A 23,163-nucleotide genomic window follows, 5' to 3' on the forward strand; every position below is an offset into this window, starting at 1 on the left:
GGCCGAATGGCCCCGCCCCCTTGCCCCGCTGCACGGCCCGTCGCGCAGCGCGCGCGCGCGGGCGCCCTCTATCGCACTATATACCGCAGAGCCCCGCCCACCGGCGCGTTCGTGGAGGCTGACGGCACGCTCCAGGTCTCTGATTGGCCGGCGCGCGGCAGGCCCGCCCCGGACGGCGCGTTACGCAGCGCGGCGGTTGGCGGCGGCGGCGGCCCCTCGGCGGAGCAGCGACGCGCTCGGGGACCGGGAGGCGCTGGGCGAGCCCGGTGAGCGCGCGACCCCCCGCCCCACATCCCCCTTCCCTCTCCTGCCCGCCACCTCAGCCTGGAACCGGCGCGGTCGGGTGCCGCCAGCAGGTGCGGGCCGCGGCTCCCGTTGACAGGCCCGAGGCGCGGCCCGGTCCGGCCCGCTGGGCCTGGCCTGGCCTGGCCTGGCCTCACAGCCGCCGCGCCGCGCCTCACGGCCCGCGCCTCTGGCCCGCAGGTTGTGCGACCGCAGCATGTCGGAGGGCGAGTCCAAGCAGGTGCCGAGCAGCGGCTCCGACTCGAAGCCGGAGTCGACGTCGTCCGGGCCGGGGATGACCTCAGTGTCTGCGCCCGTGACTTCCGCGGCGCCCCCGGAGGAGGAGGAGGAGGAGAGTGAGGACGAGTCCGAGATCCTGGAGGAGTCGCCGTGCGGCCGCTGGCAGAAGCGGCGGGAGGAGGTCAGTGCCGGGTGCGCCGGAGGGGGGGAGCCCGGGCTGGGCGGACGCTCATCCTCCCCGCCGGCTGCCTGCCTTCCACCTGTCCCGGGTCAGCCCGGGCCCGGTGCCGAGGGCCCGTCATGCTCCCGGGGCCTCAGGGAGATGGATCGCCCTTCGCCAGCTGCCAGGCCATCCTTCCTCAGGCTTGGCAGTGCGGAGGCCGGAGCGGGGCCCGCCGCTCTCCCTGCATGTCCATCGTGCTGCCCGCTCCTCTGTGCAGGTGGTGTCAGGGCCAGGTGCTGCTGTGCCGAGCAGGGCGCGTCCCACGCTCCTCTCTGTGTCTTGTTTCATAAGTCTTTTGCTCTAGGAATAATGAAGAGCAACAGCTAGATAGTCCTTGGTGTTTGCTAGGGAGTGTGAAGGGAATGGTACCTGCTGCGGAGGCAATCAGTTGTCCAGTTTCATCTGCTTTTTGAATTTTGCCCTGGTTTTGCTTTGCTTTGAAGTCTTCCATTAGGATAAAGCATAGCCAGTTCATGCAGACTTGTTTCTTGGCTTGTCTGATTTGCATCCACTTCTCAGTGTGTATATCAGAAGTCTCCTGTATGATGACACAAGCAGATTAGATCTTATTGTTTTGGACTTCTCCCTTTTTCCACTCTTTGCTCTGCTCTGTTTGTCTTATTGGGGGCTGTCTCCACAAACTGGTTTCTGCTCCGCGTTGGCTCAGTGAAACCTGCTCTGCCTGGGTAAGCTGTGTAAGCTGTGGTAGTTGCTGAAAGACAGCAAATGTCAACTCCAACGCTGCGGCACAAGTGCTGATGTAGCTTTTCTCGGCCAAGTCAGGGCTGAGCACAGACATTTGTCTGCTTTATCCATTATTGTAGACACAGGGTAGTTCAAACTCTGGTGGTGGTGACAGTGTCATTTATTCTGATGTAAATTTGGAGGTCAAAGTAAGGTCAAGGATTCCCCGCGGTTCCTTACCTTTGCTTGCTAGAAAGCTGTCTTGGTTTTGTTAACATAAGCCAAGTCCTGGCATGAGGTGGTGAGAATGTGCCTTTTCTGGTGAAGCTGTACAGTTTGGGTTACAGTGAGGAGGGTGTCTGTATGAAGCTTTAATTCTATTCTCCAGAGCGTGTTCCTGATGATAACCTGAAGTGCTTTTTCCTGTGATTTGTGCTGAATTGGCACACATTGGGGGACAAAGCTGATGTTCAGTTTGTGTAATCTTTTCAATATGTTTTACTCAATACTCATCATTTTGACATAGAAAGATAAATTTCCTTCCAGACTTTTCTGTACTCTCCTATATAAATGCAAGATTTGATACACTCTAGTATTTTCTTTAGACTTCAGTTTCTCCATCTGCAGACAAGTTGAGGCCCAAGCACAAGAAGTTTCTTAAAATTTCGGCATGGCTAAATTACCGTCTTCTGGCTTGAGAATGAGGGTGGCTGGTTGGTTTGAAGGCAAGCCGCCTCTGCGTGTTGGACGTGTGAGCTTTATTCCACCTTACAGAGAGAGGAATGGCTGTTGAAGGCCACAAAACGAATTGTTGACTGTCCCTGGGGTAAACTCAGGGCCTCTGATTCTCGAGCCCTCACCCATCGAGGCTGTATCACCTCCCTGCAGGGAGTGTTGGTTCGGTGCTGCCCGATACCCGCTTCGGTACCGCGCGGGGGCCCCGTCTCCCAGGTCTGCAGGGAAAACACAGGCTTCTAGTGATCACGCAGTTAAACTCCATTTTGTCTCTTAATCTTGCATGTAAATGTGTGACGTGGTTAGACCCCGGCGTGTGGAGTGGCATTAATTGGCATTAATTGGCTTTAACCGTACGACATCACGCTCTTTGTGCCGTCTTCAGCTTTCAGACTGGTGTGTTCCTGGGAGTAAACCTCTCCCGCTGCCAGCACGAAGTTTACTTTGGAATAACAGCTTTGCTTTCCGAGCATCCTGGCGTTCCAGAGGGAAGCGTCTCTTGTGCTGTATTTGTTGTTATTTTTGATAGCTGCAGAAGTCAGGTGCGACCAACCTTCCGCTGGTTACAAAAAGTCTGCAGCTATCAAAAATAACTTTCCAGCCGCGGGGACGTCGCCCAGGGGCTGCGCGGGGAGCAGACGGTCCGTGTCACCGGGCAGGGCGTTAAGCGCTCCGGATTTGCCGTAAATGAGCGGATTTCGGTGGAATTCGCCGCCCGAGCAGGCCCCGCCTCCCGCAGCGCCTGGAATGGCCGTGGGGCGGCAGAAGGGCCTGCGGAGGCCGTGCGGGTCCCGCCGTTTCCTCGAGGCGCCGGGAACCACCCCCCCCCGGCCCGTTCCCCCGCCACGGTGGGAGCGCTCCGGCCCCGGGGCGGCACCGGGCGGGGCGGGGCGGCTCCCCGAAGGACGGCTGCGCCAGCCAATGGCAGGGCGTGGTAAGCGTTACATCACCAGCGCCCGCTCCCATAGGCTGCTGGCCGCGCTGGCCACGCCCAGCCAGGCCCTCGCGCCGGCGGCGGCTCCGCCGGTATCGGGTCCCGGCCCGGCGCTGGGAGCGGTACCGGGGGCCGGGGCGGGGCCCCGGGGGCTGGTGGAACCCCGGCCCTTCCCCCGCCTTTGTCCCGCTGCAGCCGCCCGGTCCCGCGGGAGCTCGCAGCAGCGCACCGGGCGGGGTGTGCTCGGTGTGACCGGAGTTACCGACTCGGGGCGGGGGGGAGTCTCAGCACAGCCGAGTGAGCGGGGCTGTGAGTTACGTGGTGATGTGTCAGCAGCAGTAGCCCAGCCTGAGCTGTATCGATCGATGTCACTGACCGTGTGTTGGGTCACACCGGGAGAATAACGGCAGGCACCGGGACAAACCGTTCAGTCCCTCGGCTGGAAACCACCCAAGCGCTGACTCGCTGCGCCCTGCGCGGGTGCCACGGGAGGGGTTGTACTTCTGTCCCACAGAGTCTAAAACCTGTGTGTGGCTGAAAGGTGACGCCTGAGTTCTTGCCAGCCATCAACAACCTCCCTTGAGACAGGAGTGACCTTATTGTTGTCTGGTTGTTGTTCTGTGCTTGAGGTGTCACTAACCGTTTTGTAAGCTCAGCTGCGGGAGCACTTTCCACATTACGCCCCCGCTTCAGCGGCTGCTGAGATGGAGGGGTTCATTTTGGAGACAAGTCCCTTGTATATAAGCGTGTCTGTGCATACAGTGGTTGACGTGTTGATTAATCCTTGTTTTCCTGTCGCTGGTGGTTTCCGCTGTCGGGCGCACTAGGTGGGAGGTGCGGTCCTCCTTAGGTTCCTGTACGCTGGCGTGCAGGTGAAGGCAGGGTGATGGAGTTCCATCTGGACCCGGGTACCAGGTCAGGTGCGGGACTTGAGAGAAGGATTTGAGGCAGTACGCGCTGTGCCTGTGAGTACGTCCTGGTACAGCATTCAGTCTTGCTGTTCTTCTTTGTATACTGTTGCTGGAAGTTCAGAAAATTAACACAGGCAGCCCCACTGCTGTTAGTTTGCTTCTCTTTTTCTTTGAAAGAGTTTGCTGTTATTTGGGTAGGTGGTCCCTTGGTGGCTGGATGACAGATGCTCTTGATCCAAGGTCCCGCTGTCAAGTGTTAAAGGAGGAGCTGGCCCCAGAAATACATTAAATGAAGTGCTGGGTCTACTGCGTCTTTATTTTACTTCTTTGTTGTCTTTTTCACTCCTAGTGGGAGTCTTAGTTTCTGGAATAATTTTTCATCTGGAGCTGGTTGATGACTTTTGCACCTCTGGATTTACGTTTCTTCAAGGAGTGCAGGATTCTTGGAGAGAAAATGCCGATAGACTGGGTCTTTGGATTCTGTGATGCTCGAGTCTGGTTCCTTAGCCGCTGTTGTGACTGGAAAGACACTTGCCGAGGCAGGAAAAGACAAGCCCCAGTCCTTCTTTTCCTATCACACAGCTGAGTTTCTGTCTGTGGGGAAAGCGAGACATTCGAGATGCTTTGAGCTTTGGATTCTGCTGCTGGACGAGGACGGGTTGCAGAGGTTCTCCAAGCAAACTGGTGCTCGGAGGGCTGCCAGATTTTGGACGGGCTTTGGCAATGGACCTGTTTTTTTCCAGCTGGTGGAGAAAACCAATGTCGTGCTGCAGTTTTTATGATTTTACTTGACCGTTGGGAAGATGCTCAAAAGAGGGAGTTTGTGCAGCCTTTAACGTTTTCATGGGCTCATCTGGAACCCTTGAGATGTGCTTGAAGGAGACGAGGGGCATTGCAGGCCGTAGAGGGGGTTGTGCCTTTGCCTTGGGCTGGTTGTCAGCAGTCCTGTCCTGTTCCTGTATCAGAGGGCTGGGGAGCAGCGTGGCCGGAGCAGCTCTGACGCTTTCCTGGGTGGGCTGGAGCGTGACCAGCACCTCCAGCGCCTGTGACCGAGGGACAGGGTTTGCTCCGTGTTCTTTACAGAGCCCTTGCTATAAATAACACAGTCTGTATCACTTACCAGCAGCACCAGAGCCGTCCCCTCGTCACAGCTCTGTCTTGTCAGACCTGTGTTGGGAGGCCCAGGGGAAGCGATCACGATGTGGTGGCTACTGCTGCCCGTTCGGTGGTGGTCAGGTGTTAGAGCTGGGCTCATGCTGGGCAAGGAGCTCACTGCCGGGCCAGCGGAGGGGAGAGTCTCCTTGCCATCTCCGACCCCAGGTCCTGCCTGCGGAGAGGCTGCGTGGCAAATCCTGATAGACAGGGACGCTGCAAAAGTGTGGCCGGCCAGACACAGGTGAGCACCAACGGGAGCACGTGTCTTTCCAAGTGTCCCGTGTTAACATGGGGGACACGAATAGCTGTACCCTGTTCCTAAGGATCAGTGCTCAGGGAAAAATCCCATGTCACAAGTGTCTCTAGTACCTGTCTCCCAGGCCCCTCTGTCTCTGCAAAATCCAGCCCCAAGACCTTTTGTCCAGACTTTCTGGCTGGAAGTTCATGAGCAGATGTGTGTGCACATACACGGAGAGTAGCAGCAAGCTTGCACAGAAAATCATTTGAAAAATAGTTTAACAAAAAGACCAGGCACAGGCCTTGGCTAGCAACTCGCCTTGATCCTTCTTTTTCCACGCTTTTGGCCCTTCCCTCAAACATCCTATGAATGTTGTACCCAAGTACTCTTGTTCAATCCCAAAGTTGCCTGTCCCCGACATCTTATTAGAAGTCCTGTATTCCTTTACACAGCGTCTCCACTTGGCTTGCATAATATTGCTGAAGGAGTTTCTCCCGTTGAGTTGCCTAGATGGGTTGTCCTAATTGGGACAATGTCTTAATTGCTCGCCTTTGTGGCCTTGGGAGCCCCGGGTGCAGTGTCTCACCCCTCAGGGTTGGGCTGTCTGGGTTCCCTGGCCTGGCACGGTTCCTCCCGTCACTGAGGTGGTTCTTCTACCCTGAACAGCCCTTGCCCAGGCACCTTCACACAGCAGTTTGACGAAACTGTTTTGGCCTGTGAATTCAGGGAGACTCCTGCAGCTCTGCCTGGAGTTGAGTGAACAACTGCTACGATGCAGAAGGTGGAGAAATGCAGCTTTTAAAATTGTGATTACAGCAGCAGCAAGAATAAAGAGAAAATGTGTAATTACGATACTAGCCTTCGGGATAGAAAACCAGTATCTGCTGCGTACGTGGAATTCTGCTGTAGCTGTTCAGGTGGCAGAGCCAGAGCTGCTGCTGTTAAACCACCAAATAAGAAAGTGAACAGGAGAAAATGGAAAAACTGCTATGATGTTTGGTGTGGCACATTCTCTCAACGATCAGAAGTTGAGGCAGTTTGAGCCAGGTACTGATTTGGACTGTTGTATTTAGTAGTTAAATTCACCCGTTTCAGATGGCTAGTTTAATCTCAACTTGCAGCTGGTTTTGCTTCTGACATATATCCCGTGGTAGTCAGCTTTACAGTTTAATTTTTATATATATACGTCAGGATCACGTGCTTCCTCATCACTCTCCTTAAAATATGATGTTTAATCACTTCATTGCCTGCTTTTTCTCTCTTGTATTATCAGGAACATGAAATAATTACTCTCTATTTGTATTCTGTGCTATGGGTGACTTTTACAAGCCTATTTCAGATTTGTACTTAGAACAGCATACCAATTTCTGTGGCATTTTCTATTCCTTTCCTTGTAATTCCTAATACTGATCTTTTAACACCTCTGAAGACAAAGTGATGTTTTTCAGAGTTATCTGCAGTGATTTGAAGATCTCTCTACCAACTGGAAGTGTCACAGAGCAGCAGAATGAAAGTAGCTACCTTGGAGTTTATCCTCTCTGTTTTTTCTCCTCTGTGGTGTTTTGCATTACTGGCACTCATCTGAGCTCTCCGTCCCTGGGTTCAGTGCCGAGAACTTCCAGAACCTCCCAGTCAGCTCTATTTCTGACTGTTCTGGGCGATACAAACTATCTGAGGTACGTCCTTGGTGTCGGGTGTTTGATGAGGGAGGGTTCTAATAATGGTACAGGGGTAATAACAGTGCAGTAAATACAGAGGTACTGGTGAGTTACCGTAACCCTCCTGTTGGACTTCTATCTGAATGGTTTCTGTTTGTAGATACTGGGGTTTCTTCCCCACTCCCTCATTTTGCTGTGCTGTTTCTGTTTCCCTTTGGGAATTAGGGATGGGGAATTTGTCGCCTCTTCCTACTCCCATAGCTCAGCTCTGTGACACTGAACTCTCCTTGGCTCCGTTGGATCGCTCTTTTGTGGGGAAGCACCAAATGAAACCAAGCATTTGTCCCTTTGGGCTCCCAGAAGACAACTGATGTATTCATTTCCGTTATCCATTAAATGGACGGGAATGATGCGTGTCTCCCGGTGCGATATTGAGCAGTGCTTTTTCTGTTCAAAGCAACTTGACTCTTGTCATACTTCTGTGTTTTCTAAAGTTGCTAATCCACCGACTGGAGAGTTATCTGACGTGAGTTTTTAGTGAAGCCTGTCCCTCAGTATGTTGTTTGACCAGAGCTGTCAAAATGCTTCTGGAGAGGCTGCACTGGCCTCTGGGCTACAGCCTGGTGACGGTGGTGTGACTCAAAACTCCCTGCTTTGCTACAGAAGGGTTGCCATTCTTGCTGCCAGGGTGGAACTGGGTCCGAGCTGTGCTCTGCCCATCGTAGCCTGGCCGTGTGGCCAGCGCGGAGCAGGAGTCTCTGGGGGGGTGACAGGAATACTTTGTGTGTGATCAAAGCATGTCTGGTTTTGACTTGTTTCTCAAGACAACATCTTCTGAGCTGTTGCGTGTGAAATTACAAGTGAGGGCAAGTTCCAGCTCATGGAAGACTCTTCACTCTCTATGAAAATGGCAAAGATGTGTTCGTTTGGTTACATAGACAAGCTGATTGCTAATGTAGAATTGTAAAATAGTTTGGGTGGGAAGGGACCTTTTAAAGTCCATCCAGTAGCCCCATCTCTGCCCTGGGCAGGGACACCTCCCACCAGACCAGGTTGCTCCAAGCCCTGTCCAGCCTGGCCTTGAACCCCTCCAGGGATGGGGCAGCCACAGCTTCTCTGGGCAACCTGGGCCAGGCTCTCACCACCCTCACAGCAAAGAAGTTCTTCCCCACATCTCATCTCCATCTCCCCTCTTTCAGTGTCAAACCCTTCCCCCTCCTCCTAGGGCTCCCCTCCCTCATCCAGAGTCCCTCCCCAGCTTTCCTGGAGCCCCTTGAGGAACTGGAAGGGTCTTCTAAGGTCTCCGCGGAGCCTTCTCTTCTCCAGGCTGAACCCCCCCAACTCTCTCAGCCTGTCCTCCCAGCAGAGGGGCTCCAGCCCCCCCAGCATCTCCGTGGCCTCCTCTGGCCCCGCTCCAACAGGTCCATGTCTCTCCTGTGCTGAAGCCCCAGAGCTGGAGGCAGCACTGGGGGGAGTCTCCCCAGAGCGGAGCAGAGGGGCAGAATCCCCCCCCCTTGCCCTGCTGGGGATGCAGCCCAGGGTGCAGGGGACTTTCTGTATTTTATCTTATTACTTGTTCTAGCTGTTGCATTTCTCTTCTTGACACTGCTGTTTGCTGTGTGGATGGGTTTGTGTAGCAACAGTACTGATAGCTTCCTTTCCTTGAGATTGTTATATTACACTAGTTACTTTAGTATTTCTTCTTAAACTAACATCTTCCAAGCATTTTACTTCTATGAATATAATTGCAAAGGCCAGTGCTGTCAGTTTAATTAAAACATGACGTAGGCTTATTTTGTTGGATTCTCCCCAACCCCCCACTTTCCTTTGCTTTCTTTGACATGGTTACGCTCTAGATTAGCTTCCAGTCTCTGAGACAGCTGCTTTTCTTTCCTCTTTCTGTTGGTAAATACGCTACTTTTTGTTTCACCGCGGTTCAGTGAGCAGTGATGTTCCTCTGTAGCTGTGTTGTCTCCCTTCTCAAGCCTTTGCCGAGCTGGCTGAGCAGAGCTTTCCTCTTTTTCTCTGGCCTAAACAAGTGGCCAGGGTAACTTTTTAACGTTTTCATGCTACTTGGAACCAGGTATACAGCTTTTCGTAAGTATCGGGCCTGATGTGCTGCCCTTCCTAATCTCTTTTCTTCAGCATGCAGTTTCATTCTGTACTGATATTCTAATTATTGTGGGGTGTTTTTCCAATTTTTATGTTTTTGTTTTTTTTTTTCTTTCTTGATTGTAATTCATCGCTGTCACTTGTGGCTTAGGCTGTATTTCTAAAATTGACAGATCACGTGAACCGCAGAACATCTCTCCAAAAGTCAGTGTTCTTTCAGTGACAGATATCCAGATGTTTGAGAGCTTTGCCAAAAAGATGCATTTGACAATTGGAATAACCTGCCTAAGGGAAATACATCTTCCAGACTTTTTTCCCATAGAGCTAAGTTATGCCTTGAAGTAACAGCATTTAAATCTCTCTCCCCCGCTCCCCTTTAACTACTTAAATTTACTTGAAATTCTTCTTGAGTTCCCTTACCTCTGTGTATATGGACAAACAGCTGCATTGGTATTTGTGCTGTAAGGTTTTTGTGGTTGTGGGACTTTTTGCTCTGTCGTACTTCAGAGGTTCATGCTAAACCAAGTTCAGTGAACTTCTTTGTTTGTGGTTTAAAAGCTACCAAGTCTATATGGCCTTTCTGGAAAAGAAAGGCTTCAGAGGAATATGTTATCTCCAGGAACACGGGGTGTTTTATTGGAGCCAGTCTGGTTTTGTCACTTCAGTGTAAGTCATTGGCAGCTTCTTGTCTTTGGTCTGGGTCATAAAAGACCGCTGAAAATTAATCAAGTTAAAACAGTCAGTCTTAAATTACTTGACAGAGCTTACAGGAGGCTAGGGTAAAGCGAGATGATGACCTGTGTCATCTCCATCCTGTGCTGATGCCCAGGTTGTGAGCGCTCTTTGGGGCAAGAACAGCATTTCTGTCGTCTCTTCAGGGCATGGCCATACCAGACAAGGGACCTTGCTGGTGGGACCTTGCTGGTTGCTCTCCTTGTCCTTCAGGGCAAGGCACGGAGGGCAGCATTTTGAACATGCCATTTTTATTTCCTCTTGCCCAGTCAGGTTTGCGGCGAAGTTGAAATTTATATTCCTACAACAACCTCTGGTTTTGCTTCTAAACAGAGCAGCCAAGCTTGTAACCATCCATCATTCACCAGTCGCTGCTTGGGGGCAACAGCCAGCCACAGCCTTTGGGAGGGCAGGGGGCAAGCGCCAGAGCATGCTTTCGTGGGGGTTTAGGATCCCACTTTGCTGAGCGTGGAGAGGGGTTTGGAACAGTGATTGGGCAACCTGAACAAAGGAGGAATTTGCTGTCACCTTTTCAGTTGTCTGTCTGCATTTTTCCCCTTTTACTCTTCTGCCTGAGCTGTTGAAACTCCTCTTGAAATGAGAATTGCCGTCAGTGATGTCAGATGGGTTTGGTGTCTTGAGTCATATCTGGTGCCTATGAGTCATGGAAATTACTTACGTTTGATAAACTTGCCCAGAAGTGGGAGCAGATATGATAAATCCACATCCACTGGCTGTATGATTTTGAGTTATTGTCAGTACTTGGGGACTTAATTAGTCCAGTAAAGCCAGAAGGCCTTTGAATAGGCAGCAGATATGCTGAAGGAAGAGAACATAGAGGGAAGGATGGGCACCGGGGGTCAGTAATCATGGCTTTCCTCTTGCCCCTGCAGTGCTGACACGGACCTGCCTTTCTGTTGGCTGGGGCTTGTTTAAACTTTTTTTAAGTTAAAGTATTTTGGCATTCAGCTTTACTTAATTGTACTAGGCATTCTTATACTGCTGTCATCTCTAAGCTATTTCTTACATGAAAAATTTCAAGGAGTAAATGTTCTGTCCTTAGTTATCTTCATTCTTTCAGCTTTCTTTAATGATGAAACCTGGTAATGATGAATACCAGGCCTGGCCTGGTATTTAGATGTCGGTATCAGCATGTGTGTGTGTATATATATGTATCAAATCAAGTTCTTATAATAGATATGATGAATGTCTCCCTAAATCAAATCTAAGACCTTTCACCCTTCGGTTCTGCAGTAGGTGAGGGGTGGGAAGGGAATGGGACTGTTCATGCTAAGCTGTTCCTTTCTTGTGATTGTTTTCAACAGCTATTTTCTGTAACTCAGGCTGTCTTTAGGTAATTATGGCCTATATTCTTTGTTGCTACCTGTGTCACCCATTGCATCTGGTTCTGTCAGTAATTTACTGCTCAGTTACTGAGCAATCTGTCGCTCCAGCACCTCCCTCTCCGCGTCCCTCCTCGGGAGGCCAGACGTGTCCCCTCAGCCCCCTGCTCTCCAAAGGACACCACCTGCGAGCCCTCAGTCACTCCCCAGAGGACGTGCCTTCCAGTCCCTCACCAGTGGTTATTTCCTGTAGTGTGGTGTTTAATTCATTTAAGTTTTGTGGATGGCAGAACATTTGGGTCAGTTCTCATTAGCATAACATTGAGTAAATTTGATTACGTTAAAAGTAGCTGCCAAGGGGAAGGGCTTTCTGAGGAAGCCCTCATCTATGGTGAGAAGCTTCCAGCAAACGGATGCTGATGGTGCAGTAGGACTTTAACCGTGACTGTAACTTCTGTGTGCCTGTGAAATAGCCTGTAAAAGGCATTGCAGAACAGCAGGATGCTCTGGATGTTGGAGGAAGGAACCCATATACATCTTTGGATGCTACTATATATCTGAGGAAAAACAGTATTATGGTAAACTTTGCCGCTGGGAGTGTTGTTCATCTTAGACCTCTGCAGGTCTTCGAGCACTGGGTTCTTCCACAGCCCTCGCTATCCTCGTGCTGGGCTTTAAACTCTTGCTTCTTCAGGTCCCCTTGCCTCACCTTCTTACTTTCTCAGTGCTCGTCTATGTCTTTAATGTTAGCTGTGAATGTGCTCCTGCTGGGTTAACTTCTGCATGTATTAACTAAAGAAATGATTGCAGCAGTTTCAATTGTGTAATCCATTCCTGAGTCTATTCCCAACTTGTGGCTTTCCCTTTGTTTCTTTCTGCTGTGATGAGTTTCCTCTCTTGAGTTTTTTGTCTCATCACCTTCAGAAAATTCCTCCAGAAAGTTGTGCCTGAGTTTTTAAGACCTTTTTTGTATCCCTTTTGTTGGGATTGGAGAGTTTTGGTTTTTTGGTTATTTAACTAAGGATATCATAAAACATAAAAATCCAACGTATTGTTGCCAAAAGGCAGCTTTTACCACAAAACATCCTTTGTGTAAAAGAATTTTTCCCTCAAATATGCCCAGGCGTTGCTGCTTACGTGGCCCACAGTGTCTTCACATTTGGGTATGTCCCATTCCTGAAATATATGTGCGCAATCCTGCCCTGGAATGCTCATTTAATTAAAAGTTAATGAGCAAAGTTCCCAATACTCAGGTGAAGGCTGCGTGGTAAGAATCTGGTCTTGCTGCCTTACAGCTCACTCCTGTCTCCATCCTCCCTGCACAGGTGAACCAGCGCAATGTCCCCGGCATCGATAGTGCCTACCTGGCCATGGATACTGAGGAGGGGGTGGAAGTTGTGTGGAACGAGGTTCAGTTCTCCGAGCGGAAGAACTTCAAGCTTCAGGAAGTAAGTTGATGTGTTTCCCGACAACACGTGGGGAACGATACAATGTGTGAGGGTGGGATTATAGATGTTGGTGACCTTTCCTGTGGATTACTGGCTGGATTTGGAGTGCTGTGCTGCTCAAATGAGCAAATTCAGCTTAAGTCTGGTCTGTGCAGAAAATGTGAGCTGTTGTGCTATTTCCATAGGCTCTTCTGTTGATTTTGGTGATCAAACCATGCTCAGCTGAGGTGCAGTGTAGGATGAAATCAGATGCTGTTTGTACTTAGCACAGGAGCTTGAAGTTGTTAAGGGGACCAAGACCCGAGAAGAAAGGATGATGTGGGCTGATGTGGTCTCTGATGTAACTTGTCTTTGTCTTTCTGATGTTAAGGAAAAAGTTAAAGCGGTGTTTGACAACTTGATTCAGCTGGAACATCTGAACATTGTGAAGTTTCACAAGTACTGGGCTGATGTGAAGGAGAACAAGGCCAGGGTAAGTAAAGCTGAGCGTTGGGTTTTCTCACTGTATGTGCTGTAGGTACGTAGAGAAGCAGAGGATAATGTCTCATACTGCCCCTACAGGTGATCTTCATCACGGAATATATGTCTTCAGGGAGCTTGAAACAGTTCCTGAAGAAGACAAAGAAAAACCACAAAACGATGAATGAAAAGGTAACTATTTGGTGTATGCCTGTGTTCACATGGTGCCATCAGCCCCTGCAGAGCTCCTTCAGCAGAGGGTCCTGATGAGAAGGCGACCTGGTGAGAACGTGTGGCTGCGGCTCCTTTTCATTACTGTAAACGAGTTTAGTTGCAGGTTCTCTTAGCACAGAACTGCTGCCTGCTTTGTTTTCAGCAGTTCTGCATCTTTGTATGCACAGTGTGACAGGCGCATACCCTTCCGTGTGGGCAGACAGGAAAGAGCATGAGAGGAGTTAGGAGGGGAGGTTTGTTTCTTGACCCATACAAATACGTAGAAACTAACTTGAGCATGAGAGTACTGATCCTCTAAGCTCTTGCTTCCTACACACCTGTACTGGGTAAAAGCTCAGATGCCACAGAATGGGGCATATATTCCTTCGTGTGAACGGGCTGTGAATCGCAGAACTATGGTGTAGTTCCTCTTCCTGGAATGATTTTTATCCTTCTTGCTCCTGTGTCTGTAGGCCTGGAAGCGATGGTGTACCCAGATCCTCTCTGCTCTCAGGTATGTGAGTTACGGGTTTTGGGGTCTGGCCATCTGTTTAAGTATAGCCTCTCTTGTGCTAGAATATGAAAAGCTATAAACATACATGCTGCCAAATGGTAACAAACTTCACGGAATGGAGCCTGGAGAGCGCTTTCAGCCACCCAGCCTGATTCTTCTCCCAGTCGTGGCCCGCAGAGTGTCGGCTGCACTTCTGTAACAATCCTGGGGTCTTCAGTTAGACACTAGCGAAGGCTTTAGAACAGAGAACCATGTGCAATGGAGGTTTTAGATCCAAACAGCTGTGACTGATAGCGAGTGTGGGAGCTGAGCATCACGGGGCTTTTCAGAGTATCCAACTTTATAACCATGGCCAAGAGGATGTTGTAAAGAAGTCTCAGAGAAATCAAATTCTGCGTGAGAGGAGTGAGGAAACCTGTCTTAGTCTCGGCAGGCTGTGGCCCTGTAGCATGCAGTGGCTTCATAATTATCCTGGTGTGATATTGTTAAAAGTGTACGTGGTTCTATACGTCTCTTGATGATGCACATCTGAAGCCACCTTAGCACAACCCAGATGAATAGAATGTGGGGTTTTTGTGTTGATGTTAAGACTCCTCTACCTGAGCCAGGGTTGGTAAGTAGCTAATAACAGCCTTGGAAAAACAATAGCCCTGATGTCAGAGCAAGACTCCTGCTCCACAGAGAAAATTCTGTGGCGCTTGGCTAAATGTAGCTGTTGTTAAATAGCTGGGGTTCTAATAAGCTTTTGGGAGCTGACAGTCCTTATTTGTGCAGGCTGCTAATGTGAAACCAAGCAGAGCGAGGCACAAAACCAGGTGGCCTCAAAGCACTGACCAGCTTTATTTGTGCCTGCTGGAAAGCATGACCAGTTGTGTTGGTACAGCACTGAGTGCCTTTTTGGTGCCCTGTCAGCGGGGCCGGAATAAGCCTCTGATCTTTTCGGTGTAAAACCAGAACCCTTTCCACACCCACCTGGCAGTGCTGGGATGGATGAAATGGTTTCTTTAACCCTGGTACCCTGAGTTTCTTGGGAAATGATCAGAGAAAGCTTTCTTTTTTCCCCATGTTCTGGACGTTGTTCATTAGAGACAATTGCTTAATTTTTGTGACTCTCCTAGCCTAGAGGCTGATGGACAGTCATTTAATTGCACCCCCCTGCTACTGTAAATCCCTGGCATATGCCCTTCGCCCTCCCATTCTCTTCTGGTGTTGCTTGGGACAGGGAAGGGATGGAGGGAGGGATTCCTGGCTCAGCCTCGGCCATCTCCTGACCAGAGCTCTGTTCTGCATCCCCAGCTACCTCCACTCCTGTGATCCCCCCATCATCCACGGTAACCTGACTTGCGACACCATCTTCATTCAGCACAACGGACTGATCAAAATCGGGTCAGGTAAGACTCGTTAGAGGTGACCTTTGCCTATGAGACAGACTGTTCAAACAGAAAAAGGCATCTAATCCTTTCAGGGTTATCTGGCATGATACACGTGTATGTACATGTGTTCCTCCACCACCGCATCAGTTGTGCCAGCGATTGGTAGCAAAATTCATTTCTGGTTAGACCTGGTGCACAGGAAGGACTGACGCTGGGTACTGTTTCCCTCGTTAGCCCCTTCTTCAGGTTTTGATCTCGGGGGACTGACCCGAGAAATGGTGCTGAAACTTTCAAGTTTTATGTGCATTGGATTCATCCGCTCTGCAGTCTTTTTCACGTTGATGCACACAGAGTTCTCTTCCCAGCGTCGTGGGGCTTTGGGAGCTGTCTGTAGAACTGTGTCCCCTGAGGCCACAGGAATGATTCTCGTAGCAGCCAACACTTACAACCAAGGCTATAGACTCGGCTGCAGCAAGCTGCTTGTCTTGGTGTCCGCATCCAGCATCACTCACCTTGGCCTGGGCTTCAGGGTGCTAGCTTGCCTTGGGCTTGTTTGGCAAAGACATGCCCAGTTCAGGCAGCCACCTGTGCTGAAATAGTTCGTTTTGTGAGTAAGAAATGATTTTTCTGCAGTGCATCCTTGTGTACTCTGGTTTTTTAACCTTTGCTATTCCTATGTCTCTAAAAACCTGTTTGCAGTCAGGGTGCACTATGTTGTACCTTGACCTACCCTTTCGGGTGACAGCTCTGCTACCTGTCCTCCAACTTCTGAAGTATCCTCAAACCTGAAGGGTGTGCACCTGCTACCCTTAGCCTTTTGTCTGGGTGAGTTCTTGGTTTGATGTTGACAGGAAAGAATGCTCTGCTTTGCCTGCCATCTCGGAATAGCCTCTCTTCAAACCGCAGACCTCTGTGGCCTCTTTTCACATCAAAGAGCTCTTGTATTGTCTCTTTGTTCCAGATTCGGGGTCTCTGTTCCCTAACAATCCTCTGATACGTGCCTGTACCCAGGAGGCTGGATCATGGCAAAAGGAACGCTCTGTTCTCTACCTGCCTGTACACTTGGTGACATCTTGCTCTTTGTACAGGCTGATGAGGTTCACTTCATGATCTTTCCCTGACTTAGTCCAGGTGGGGGAATTCCCAGGAGCTGTGTACATCTGATACCTGTATGCTGGCAACCGGAGCTGGCTCCCTGGCATGCCATTCAGGCCACTTACCGGGAAGTCTATTGTAGGCTCAAGTACGTAAGAGATCCCTCTCTTTCTAGTTTAGTCTAAAGGTGTCGCAAAGCTGCAGTCTTTCTGATTGGTAGCCAGCACCATTGGAAGCTGGTATCTAGAGCCATGTTTTTGTACCAAAGGAGCTTCTGCAGATCAGCAGACGGGATGTTCTCCGGAGCGCTCAGAGGCTGTCTAGCAGAACGGTGGCTCTTTGAGGGTGGATCACAGTTGCCCCAACAGAGTTACACCTTTGCCCACTCCCCCCAGTTCCACAGAGCTTTGCTTCTGTTAGGCACGGTGTGACAGAGGCGATGAGACTGCTGGGCTCTTCCCGAGAGAAGTGGGTGTCTGCCTGCTGTCACAAACGTATCCTCAGCCAGAAGAGGACACATGCTGGGAGCTGCTCCCGAGCAAACTTTCTTCTACTCTACGGTTGTAGACTGCCTTGTTCACCTTGTGTTCAGAAGTGATTTGTCTGGGAGATTCTGGTCCATTCTTACATATAAAAGGAAGTGAGCGCAAGTGCACTTGTGGTCAGAAGAGGAGTCCTCCAGGTGTGAAAGCTGTGGTTCCAGCACAGGCTGGAATTAAAGCTGCCAATATTGCAGAATATATTCTTATTCCCGTAGTGCTCACCAAACTGGGACCGTCAAAACTACGTCATCAGAACTGCTGGATGTGGTTGAGCTCGAGATTCTCTAGTTCTGCTGACTCTGCAGGAGCCAGAGGGGCTGTTCTCACGTTTGGGCCCTTGAGTGGCGGTCGCTCTGGGGTCACTGACGATGTTAGGCCCATGTTTATTGCTCCATGTAGTTATTTCTTACAGCTGGCTGGTATCTGAAAACGCTCTTGCGTTTACTTAAAAGAAGCGAGGCAGTAGTTCTCGTGTCTTTAAGGGGAACAGTGATTCAGTGCACTATGATCTGAGCTGTGATGCCTTCTCTGTCCCCGGCACCATTCTGGGCTGTGCTCCTGAAAGCTCCTCTTCCCTCTACTTCAAGCCAAAGAGAACTGCTGAACTGGGGCAAAACCCCGGGGAAAGGAAGCTGCTAGTGTATTCTGCAAAGGATCCTTCTGTCTCCTGGGTGAGGAAGGTCGAGAAGAGTAGTGCTGGTGACCGGTGTGGCATTGGAAACGGCCAGTACTTGTTCCTGTAACGCTGGTTTAGGTGTGGGAGCAGCCTGTTTGCCTATCACTCCTCGCTGCCACTTCACATTGCAGAAGCACATGCACTAACAGGACTGATCACCGCTTTTCTTGTTCTGCGTGTAATTCTGGATCACTTTTTTTTTTTTTTTCCCCTAGAGCTGCCTGTGCACTGCAAGAAGAAAATAGATTAATTTAGTATTAGGGTATTGCTGTTACTATTGCACTGAGTTTTGGGAAGAGGGATGAAATCTTTATATGCTGGGGGTTTTCTGTGGAAGAAAGAGGGAGTGGGAAAGGGGGAAGATTTCTCATACTGCTTAAATGCAAAAGTCATCCATAATCCATTAATTTACTAACGGGTTTTTTCAGTGCCATAAAGTACAGGGTTAATAGATGTAAGGAGGAAGAGTGTCAAATGAGTGGGGAGCTTTGGGGAACTTGTGATCAGGACAGGAGAGACACCGACAGTTCCTAAAGTGGTGATCCCAAAGACTGGAGCATTCCGGCTGCTTTCTGGAGTTGTGGTCAGGCAACAACATTCCCTGTGAGAAGCCCAGGCTGGTTTTTGTGTGCCCTTCCACAGGTCCACGTGTGGATCTGTGCACATCTGCAGTGTGTAAGGAGTGGACCTGCGAAGGGAGCGTGTTGAAGGTGTTTTGCTGCGAGCGGTCGCAGGTTCTGCGTGTGTTCAGACGGGGCGCTGGGTGCCGCCCCAACATCGCAGTGTTGGGACGTGTCTTGTAATTCCCATCGGGAGCGTAAGAACCACTCACAGCTGGAAAGAGGTGATGGGTTTTGAATTAAAAATCCTTTCGGGCAGCTCTTGGAGTGCCCCAACAGACCTGAGGCCTCAAACTGGAGTGTCTTGTGTCTTTGGTGCCCCTGAGACATGGCCACGTATCGGCGTGTGCTGAGTGAGGCCTCAGCAGAGACGGGGAAGTGTTGTGTTGGTGCATTTCCAAACAGTGCCTCCAGGCACTCGGCTGGTGCATGGGCTTTCCTGTCTGCAACCCGCCTGACCTCTAGCACTCATTATGGATTTAATTGCAGTCTGTCTCTTTTCAGTTTCAGGCCAAGGTGCCAGGAGACTGAGTCTTACTTGGTATTAGCTCTGCTATTAAATTATGTGGCCAGGTATGTAAGTGTGGGTTCTGCTGCCAAGCTCCATGCCCAGGAGAAGCTGCTGGGATATAGAGAAAGGTGGTTGTCTGCTGAAGGGGTGCTGAGGGCCTGCAGAGCACACGCAGAAGGAACAGAATTTCCAGCTGTATAGCCTCAGAGTCAGCCAGAATTTTCTACTTGCTCAGAGGTGTCTTGTCTCCCTTGCCCAGTCTGGTTCTCAGTTAGAAATGCCAATGCTCCTTATGTAAATTTATTTTAAAAGGTGACTGGAGGCAGGGCCAGATTCTCAGTCTTGTCTATGTTTTGCCGTGATTCTGACCTAGCTGTCTCTATCGACGTTAAGTGCTTGCTGTTTCATCAACTCATTGACTTCTATCTTGTTTTACTTCCCGCTTACGGGCTGCTCTGTTACCAACAGTCTTTCATAGGATTTTTGCTAATGGTGAGCAAACTTCTCCGCTCCTGTGATGTGACTACCACTATATATGTAATGTACATTATTTGTGTGTGTATATATATATATTTTTATATATATGTGTGTGTGTATCTATATTTGTAGCACACACAAACATACACACTCTAATTTATTTATACCGTGTTCCCTTGCTATAAGGCTGGATGTAAAACTGTTTGGCTCTGGTGCATCCTCCTTTGAGACCCCGTGTTTGTGCTGGGATGCAGCCCCTTCCCGCTGCTCCCGGCCGAAGCCTTACAGAGAGGGAGCACTGCCGTGTGTGAAGTCTCCTGGTTGTTAGTTCTCCTCCTTTCCCGTTCCCAGAGCCTGCTGGTCCCTGGGCCCCCGTGCATGCCAGCTCCTGCATGTCACGCCAAGCCCATGCGTTGTTCCCAGCTCTTCCCAGCTGAACTTTCCACGTCCATTAGGCTCTGTCCCGCTGCTGCTCTGCTAGACTCAGCTGGGCACCGAGCCCAGACTAGCCTTTGCTTTGTGCTTGGCTACCCAATTGCTTGCTTCTAGTTTTAACTCCTTAGATGTTTTGTTTCCAAGGTGAATGTTTCAGTGAATGTGTCTGGCTCCCGATGGCCAGAGAGACATCCCGCCCAAACGAGTCCCTCCTTGTAAAGTAAGGTTTACTCTTTCTGTTCCCCCAAAGCTCTGGTTTTGGGGAAACTTGTGCATATGAGGAGGGAGTTGGGCTGCCGGGGGCTAGAGAATAATTGAATGCTGCAATTTGTAACCCTGTTAAATAGAACACTGCATTTACATTTAAAATAATTATTTATTTTTTTGCCATCAGGGTTGTCCTCGATGGTTAGAGTTTGTTTCTACTGTGCTGGGAACCTACCAGCTGTCAGCTGAAGTGGTGGAATGGGCTCTGTCCTCCTCCGTGTGCAGGAGGAGGAGGTGGTGTCTGTCTGCATCGCCAGCAGAGCAGGGGCTCTCTCAAAAAGCTGAATCTGGGGGATATTACGTAGCTGAGGGGGAAGCTGATGTAGTTGGGGCTTATGACGTTAGGAGGCCAGATCTCCGTGGGGATGGCGGCATCCAGTGGTCTTCAGGCTGGAGAAGATGCTGCTGTGTCTCACTTGTGCTGAACAGCATCCGTGGCCTTGAAATACTGAGCTCCCTGAGCTGCTCTCTTGAGAACTGGTTTTAACAGTGCTGTCGTATCACTGTGTACTGCTCTTATGAGAGCTGGAAACTGCTTAATCCTCAGATCTTGATCAGTGATTTGGGTTTGCAAACACTAAATATAAGGTATAAGGCTCCTGTTTTGCTTGAGCATTGAGCTAGTGAGGTTGTGAGTGACACGCTTTCGTAACTAAGCTTATTTTAGTCATTACTTCACTCTCTTGGATTTTGTTACCTGATATTTAGAGACTTCTCATGTGGTTCTTCACATCCTTAACAGACACCCGGAGGCATTTAGTAGGTGATGTGGAAATACAATAGGGGTTACTAGGATATCTTGGATCTGGCTCGTTTTGTTTTTTTTTTTTTTTTTTTAACAAGGCAAGTGTGCTTTAGAGAAGAAGTAATGGATAGTTGAAATCAGCGAACATAGAAAGATCTGTCATAAAAATGGAAAATTTTTTCACCCTTATTGGTGTTCATGTAGGAAGATTTAACATGACTTTGTGTAGCTCACCTTCTAGCCGTACAGTTTTATGTGTAGAGTCAAGCACGTCCTCTACCGAGCCAAACATTTGCAGTTGCTTAGAGACTTGGCAAAACTAACGCAGAATTTCAGAAGCAGAGGAGGAGGTTTGTCTCTGACCACGGGTGCTGCTGGGAATGAGATGTGGCAGATCAATGGTTTTGAGAGGAACTCTTTCCCAGAACGCTTCAGAGTAGTACACAGGTTACTTTCTTTTTTTTCCCAAGGCTTTGTCTCGCCTTGGTCTGTGTTTGAGTCTGTACACCCAGTGGTGTAAAAGCCAGTCATAAAGTGAAGATTCTTCATATTTGGATTGTTCTTGAGAATCTCTGTTGAACAAACTGGGTGGAATAGTGTGAGGTTAATTTCTAGTTGTAGTAAGTTGACAAACATCTCATGATCCAGCTGCTGTTACGATTACTAGGGGGGCAGAATTGGTTACCAGAGACTTGCCTTGGCTTTGTGTATAAGCACACGCCTCGGGGCAGGAGGAGCAGTCATAGGTAAGTGACAATCCGTGGGCTTCTAATTGCTGGGGTTAGTGTCTGAAATTGCAGCTAACACTGACTGAATGTGTGTGTGTGTGTTATGATGTACCCTGTGCTTTTCAGGGGAGGGTGTCATTTCTTTTAAAGTCAGATTTAGTGGTAAGAATTGGTGTCCTTGGCTTTGTTGCAAAGTCACCAGGTGGAACGCACACGTCACAGATTTACCTCCTCCTGTGCTGCGATGGTAATAAACTCTTGTTTTTATTTTGCAGAAGGTTTAAAGCTGGCTCTTGCTTCACGTGCTTGCCTTCCTTGCTCAGTTTGCCTTCTGCGTGCTGCTGTGAGTTCTCATTCATGAAAACACCAGAAAACAATTATCTTCTAGACTGGTTGTTGTTTTCAATTACAGGGGATCTTCTGAAAAGGTTTCATTTTCCCGGTTTAGTGCTGCAGGTTTGAGAACTTGCCTTTTCTGTGGTCAGGTTTATTCTTTGTGTTGCACTGAAGGCACCTGCTGCTTCAGCTGTGCTAGATGGTGTTTTTTCTTTACCTTTCTGTGGATTTCCAGCATAGATCAGGGGACGTCTTATAATCATCCAGGTCTTCATCTACCCATTTTAGTATTAGTAAGGCAGTTGCATATGTCTGCTCCTTTTGCGGTCCTTTTGTGGAATATTTTAGAAGGCTCCTTCATGCCAGATCTTGAAAGATCACTTGAATCTGAACTTAGCAAGTTCTCCCAAATTGCTGAGGAGTTTTATTAGGAATGTTATGTGAGATTTTTTTGTAGAAGCAGAGGCAGTTGACACAGGAGGACTGTAGAGATGCTGTCCAGTCATGTGTGAGGTTAGGAAAGCCAAGCCCGCTGTTTGGTCCTGGCAGTGAAGGGCAGCAGCGAGGGTTCTACAGTAAACAGCAATAGGAAGGATAAGGAAAATGTTGGCCCTCTGTTCAACAGTGCGGAGGTGACAAAGGACACAAAAAAGGCCAAGGTCTTGACTGCCTTTTTTGCCTCCGTCTTTACTGCTAAGGCTGCCCTTCAGAAATCCCAGGCCCATGAGACCAGAGGGAGAGCCTGGAGCAATGAAGATGTACCCTCGGTGGAGGAGGATCAGGTTAGGAAACATTTAAAAAAAGATTGGATGTGCCTAGTTCCATGGGGCATGACGGGATGCACACACAAATGCTGAGGGAAGTGGCTCATGCTGTTCTAAGGCCACTGTCCGTTATCTTTGAAAGGTCATGGAGAATGGGAGATGTTCCTGAAGACTGAAAGAGAGCAAATGTCATTCTTGTCTTCAAGAAGGAAGATCTGGGGAACCACAGGCTGGTCAGCCTCACCTCAGTCCCTGGGAAGCTGATGGAGTAACTAATCCTGGAAACTGTTTCCAAATACAAAACTGTGGTCAGGAGTTCTTGGCAAACCTGGTAGCCCTCTGCAGTGAGGTGACTGGCCCAGTAGGCAGGGGGACAGCAATGGGTATTTTTTGCATTGACCTCATAGATGAGCAGACAGAGCGTGGGTTCAATCAGCGAACAGTGCAGTGGGTTGAAAACCATCTGAACATCCAGGCCCAGAGGGCTGTGACCAGGAGCACGAAGTCTAGTTGGAGGCACGTCACCGGTGGTGTACCCCAGGGGTAAACGTTGGGGCCAGTCCTGTTTAACATCTTATTAACAACCTGGACAATCAGCAGTGTGCACCCTCAGCAAGTTCACAGATGATACAAACTGGGAAGAGTGGTGGTACACCAGATGGGTGTGCTGCCATCCACAGGGACCTGGACGAGCTGGAGAATTAAGCAGAGAG

The 23,163-nt window shown here is 49.6% G+C and overlaps 1 protein-coding gene across 5 annotated transcripts in view; it reads left to right on the forward strand.

The window, feature by feature from the left end:
* Positions 1-204: 204 nt before the first annotated feature.
* The window catches only part of NRBP1 (nuclear receptor binding protein 1), a 35,364-nt gene continuing 12,405 nt past the window's right edge, over positions 205-23,163 (forward strand). For 2 of the 5 annotated variants that reach the window (XM_074153117.1, XM_074153118.1), the window contains exons 1-7: positions 500-703; positions 12,573-12,695; positions 13,066-13,167; positions 13,257-13,346; positions 13,841-13,881; positions 15,178-15,272; positions 19,167-19,190. In XM_074153117.1, coding sequence (XP_074009218.1) covers positions 500-703; positions 12,573-12,695; positions 13,066-13,167; positions 13,257-13,346; positions 13,841-13,881; positions 15,178-15,272; positions 19,167-19,190 — 679 coding nt within the window. Of the gene's footprint in view, positions 267-483; positions 704-12,572; positions 12,696-13,065; positions 13,168-13,256; positions 13,347-13,840; positions 13,882-15,177; positions 15,273-19,166; positions 19,191-23,163 lie in introns of those variants that run through there. The other 3 variants (XM_074153119.1, XM_074153120.1, XM_074153122.1) reach the window with 3 other exon arrangements.

This window comes from Numenius arquata, chromosome 9, assembly GCF_964106895.1.
Source record: "Numenius arquata chromosome 9, bNumArq3.hap1.1, whole genome shotgun sequence".
NCBI lineage: Eukaryota > Metazoa > Chordata > Aves > Charadriiformes > Scolopacidae > Numenius > Numenius arquata.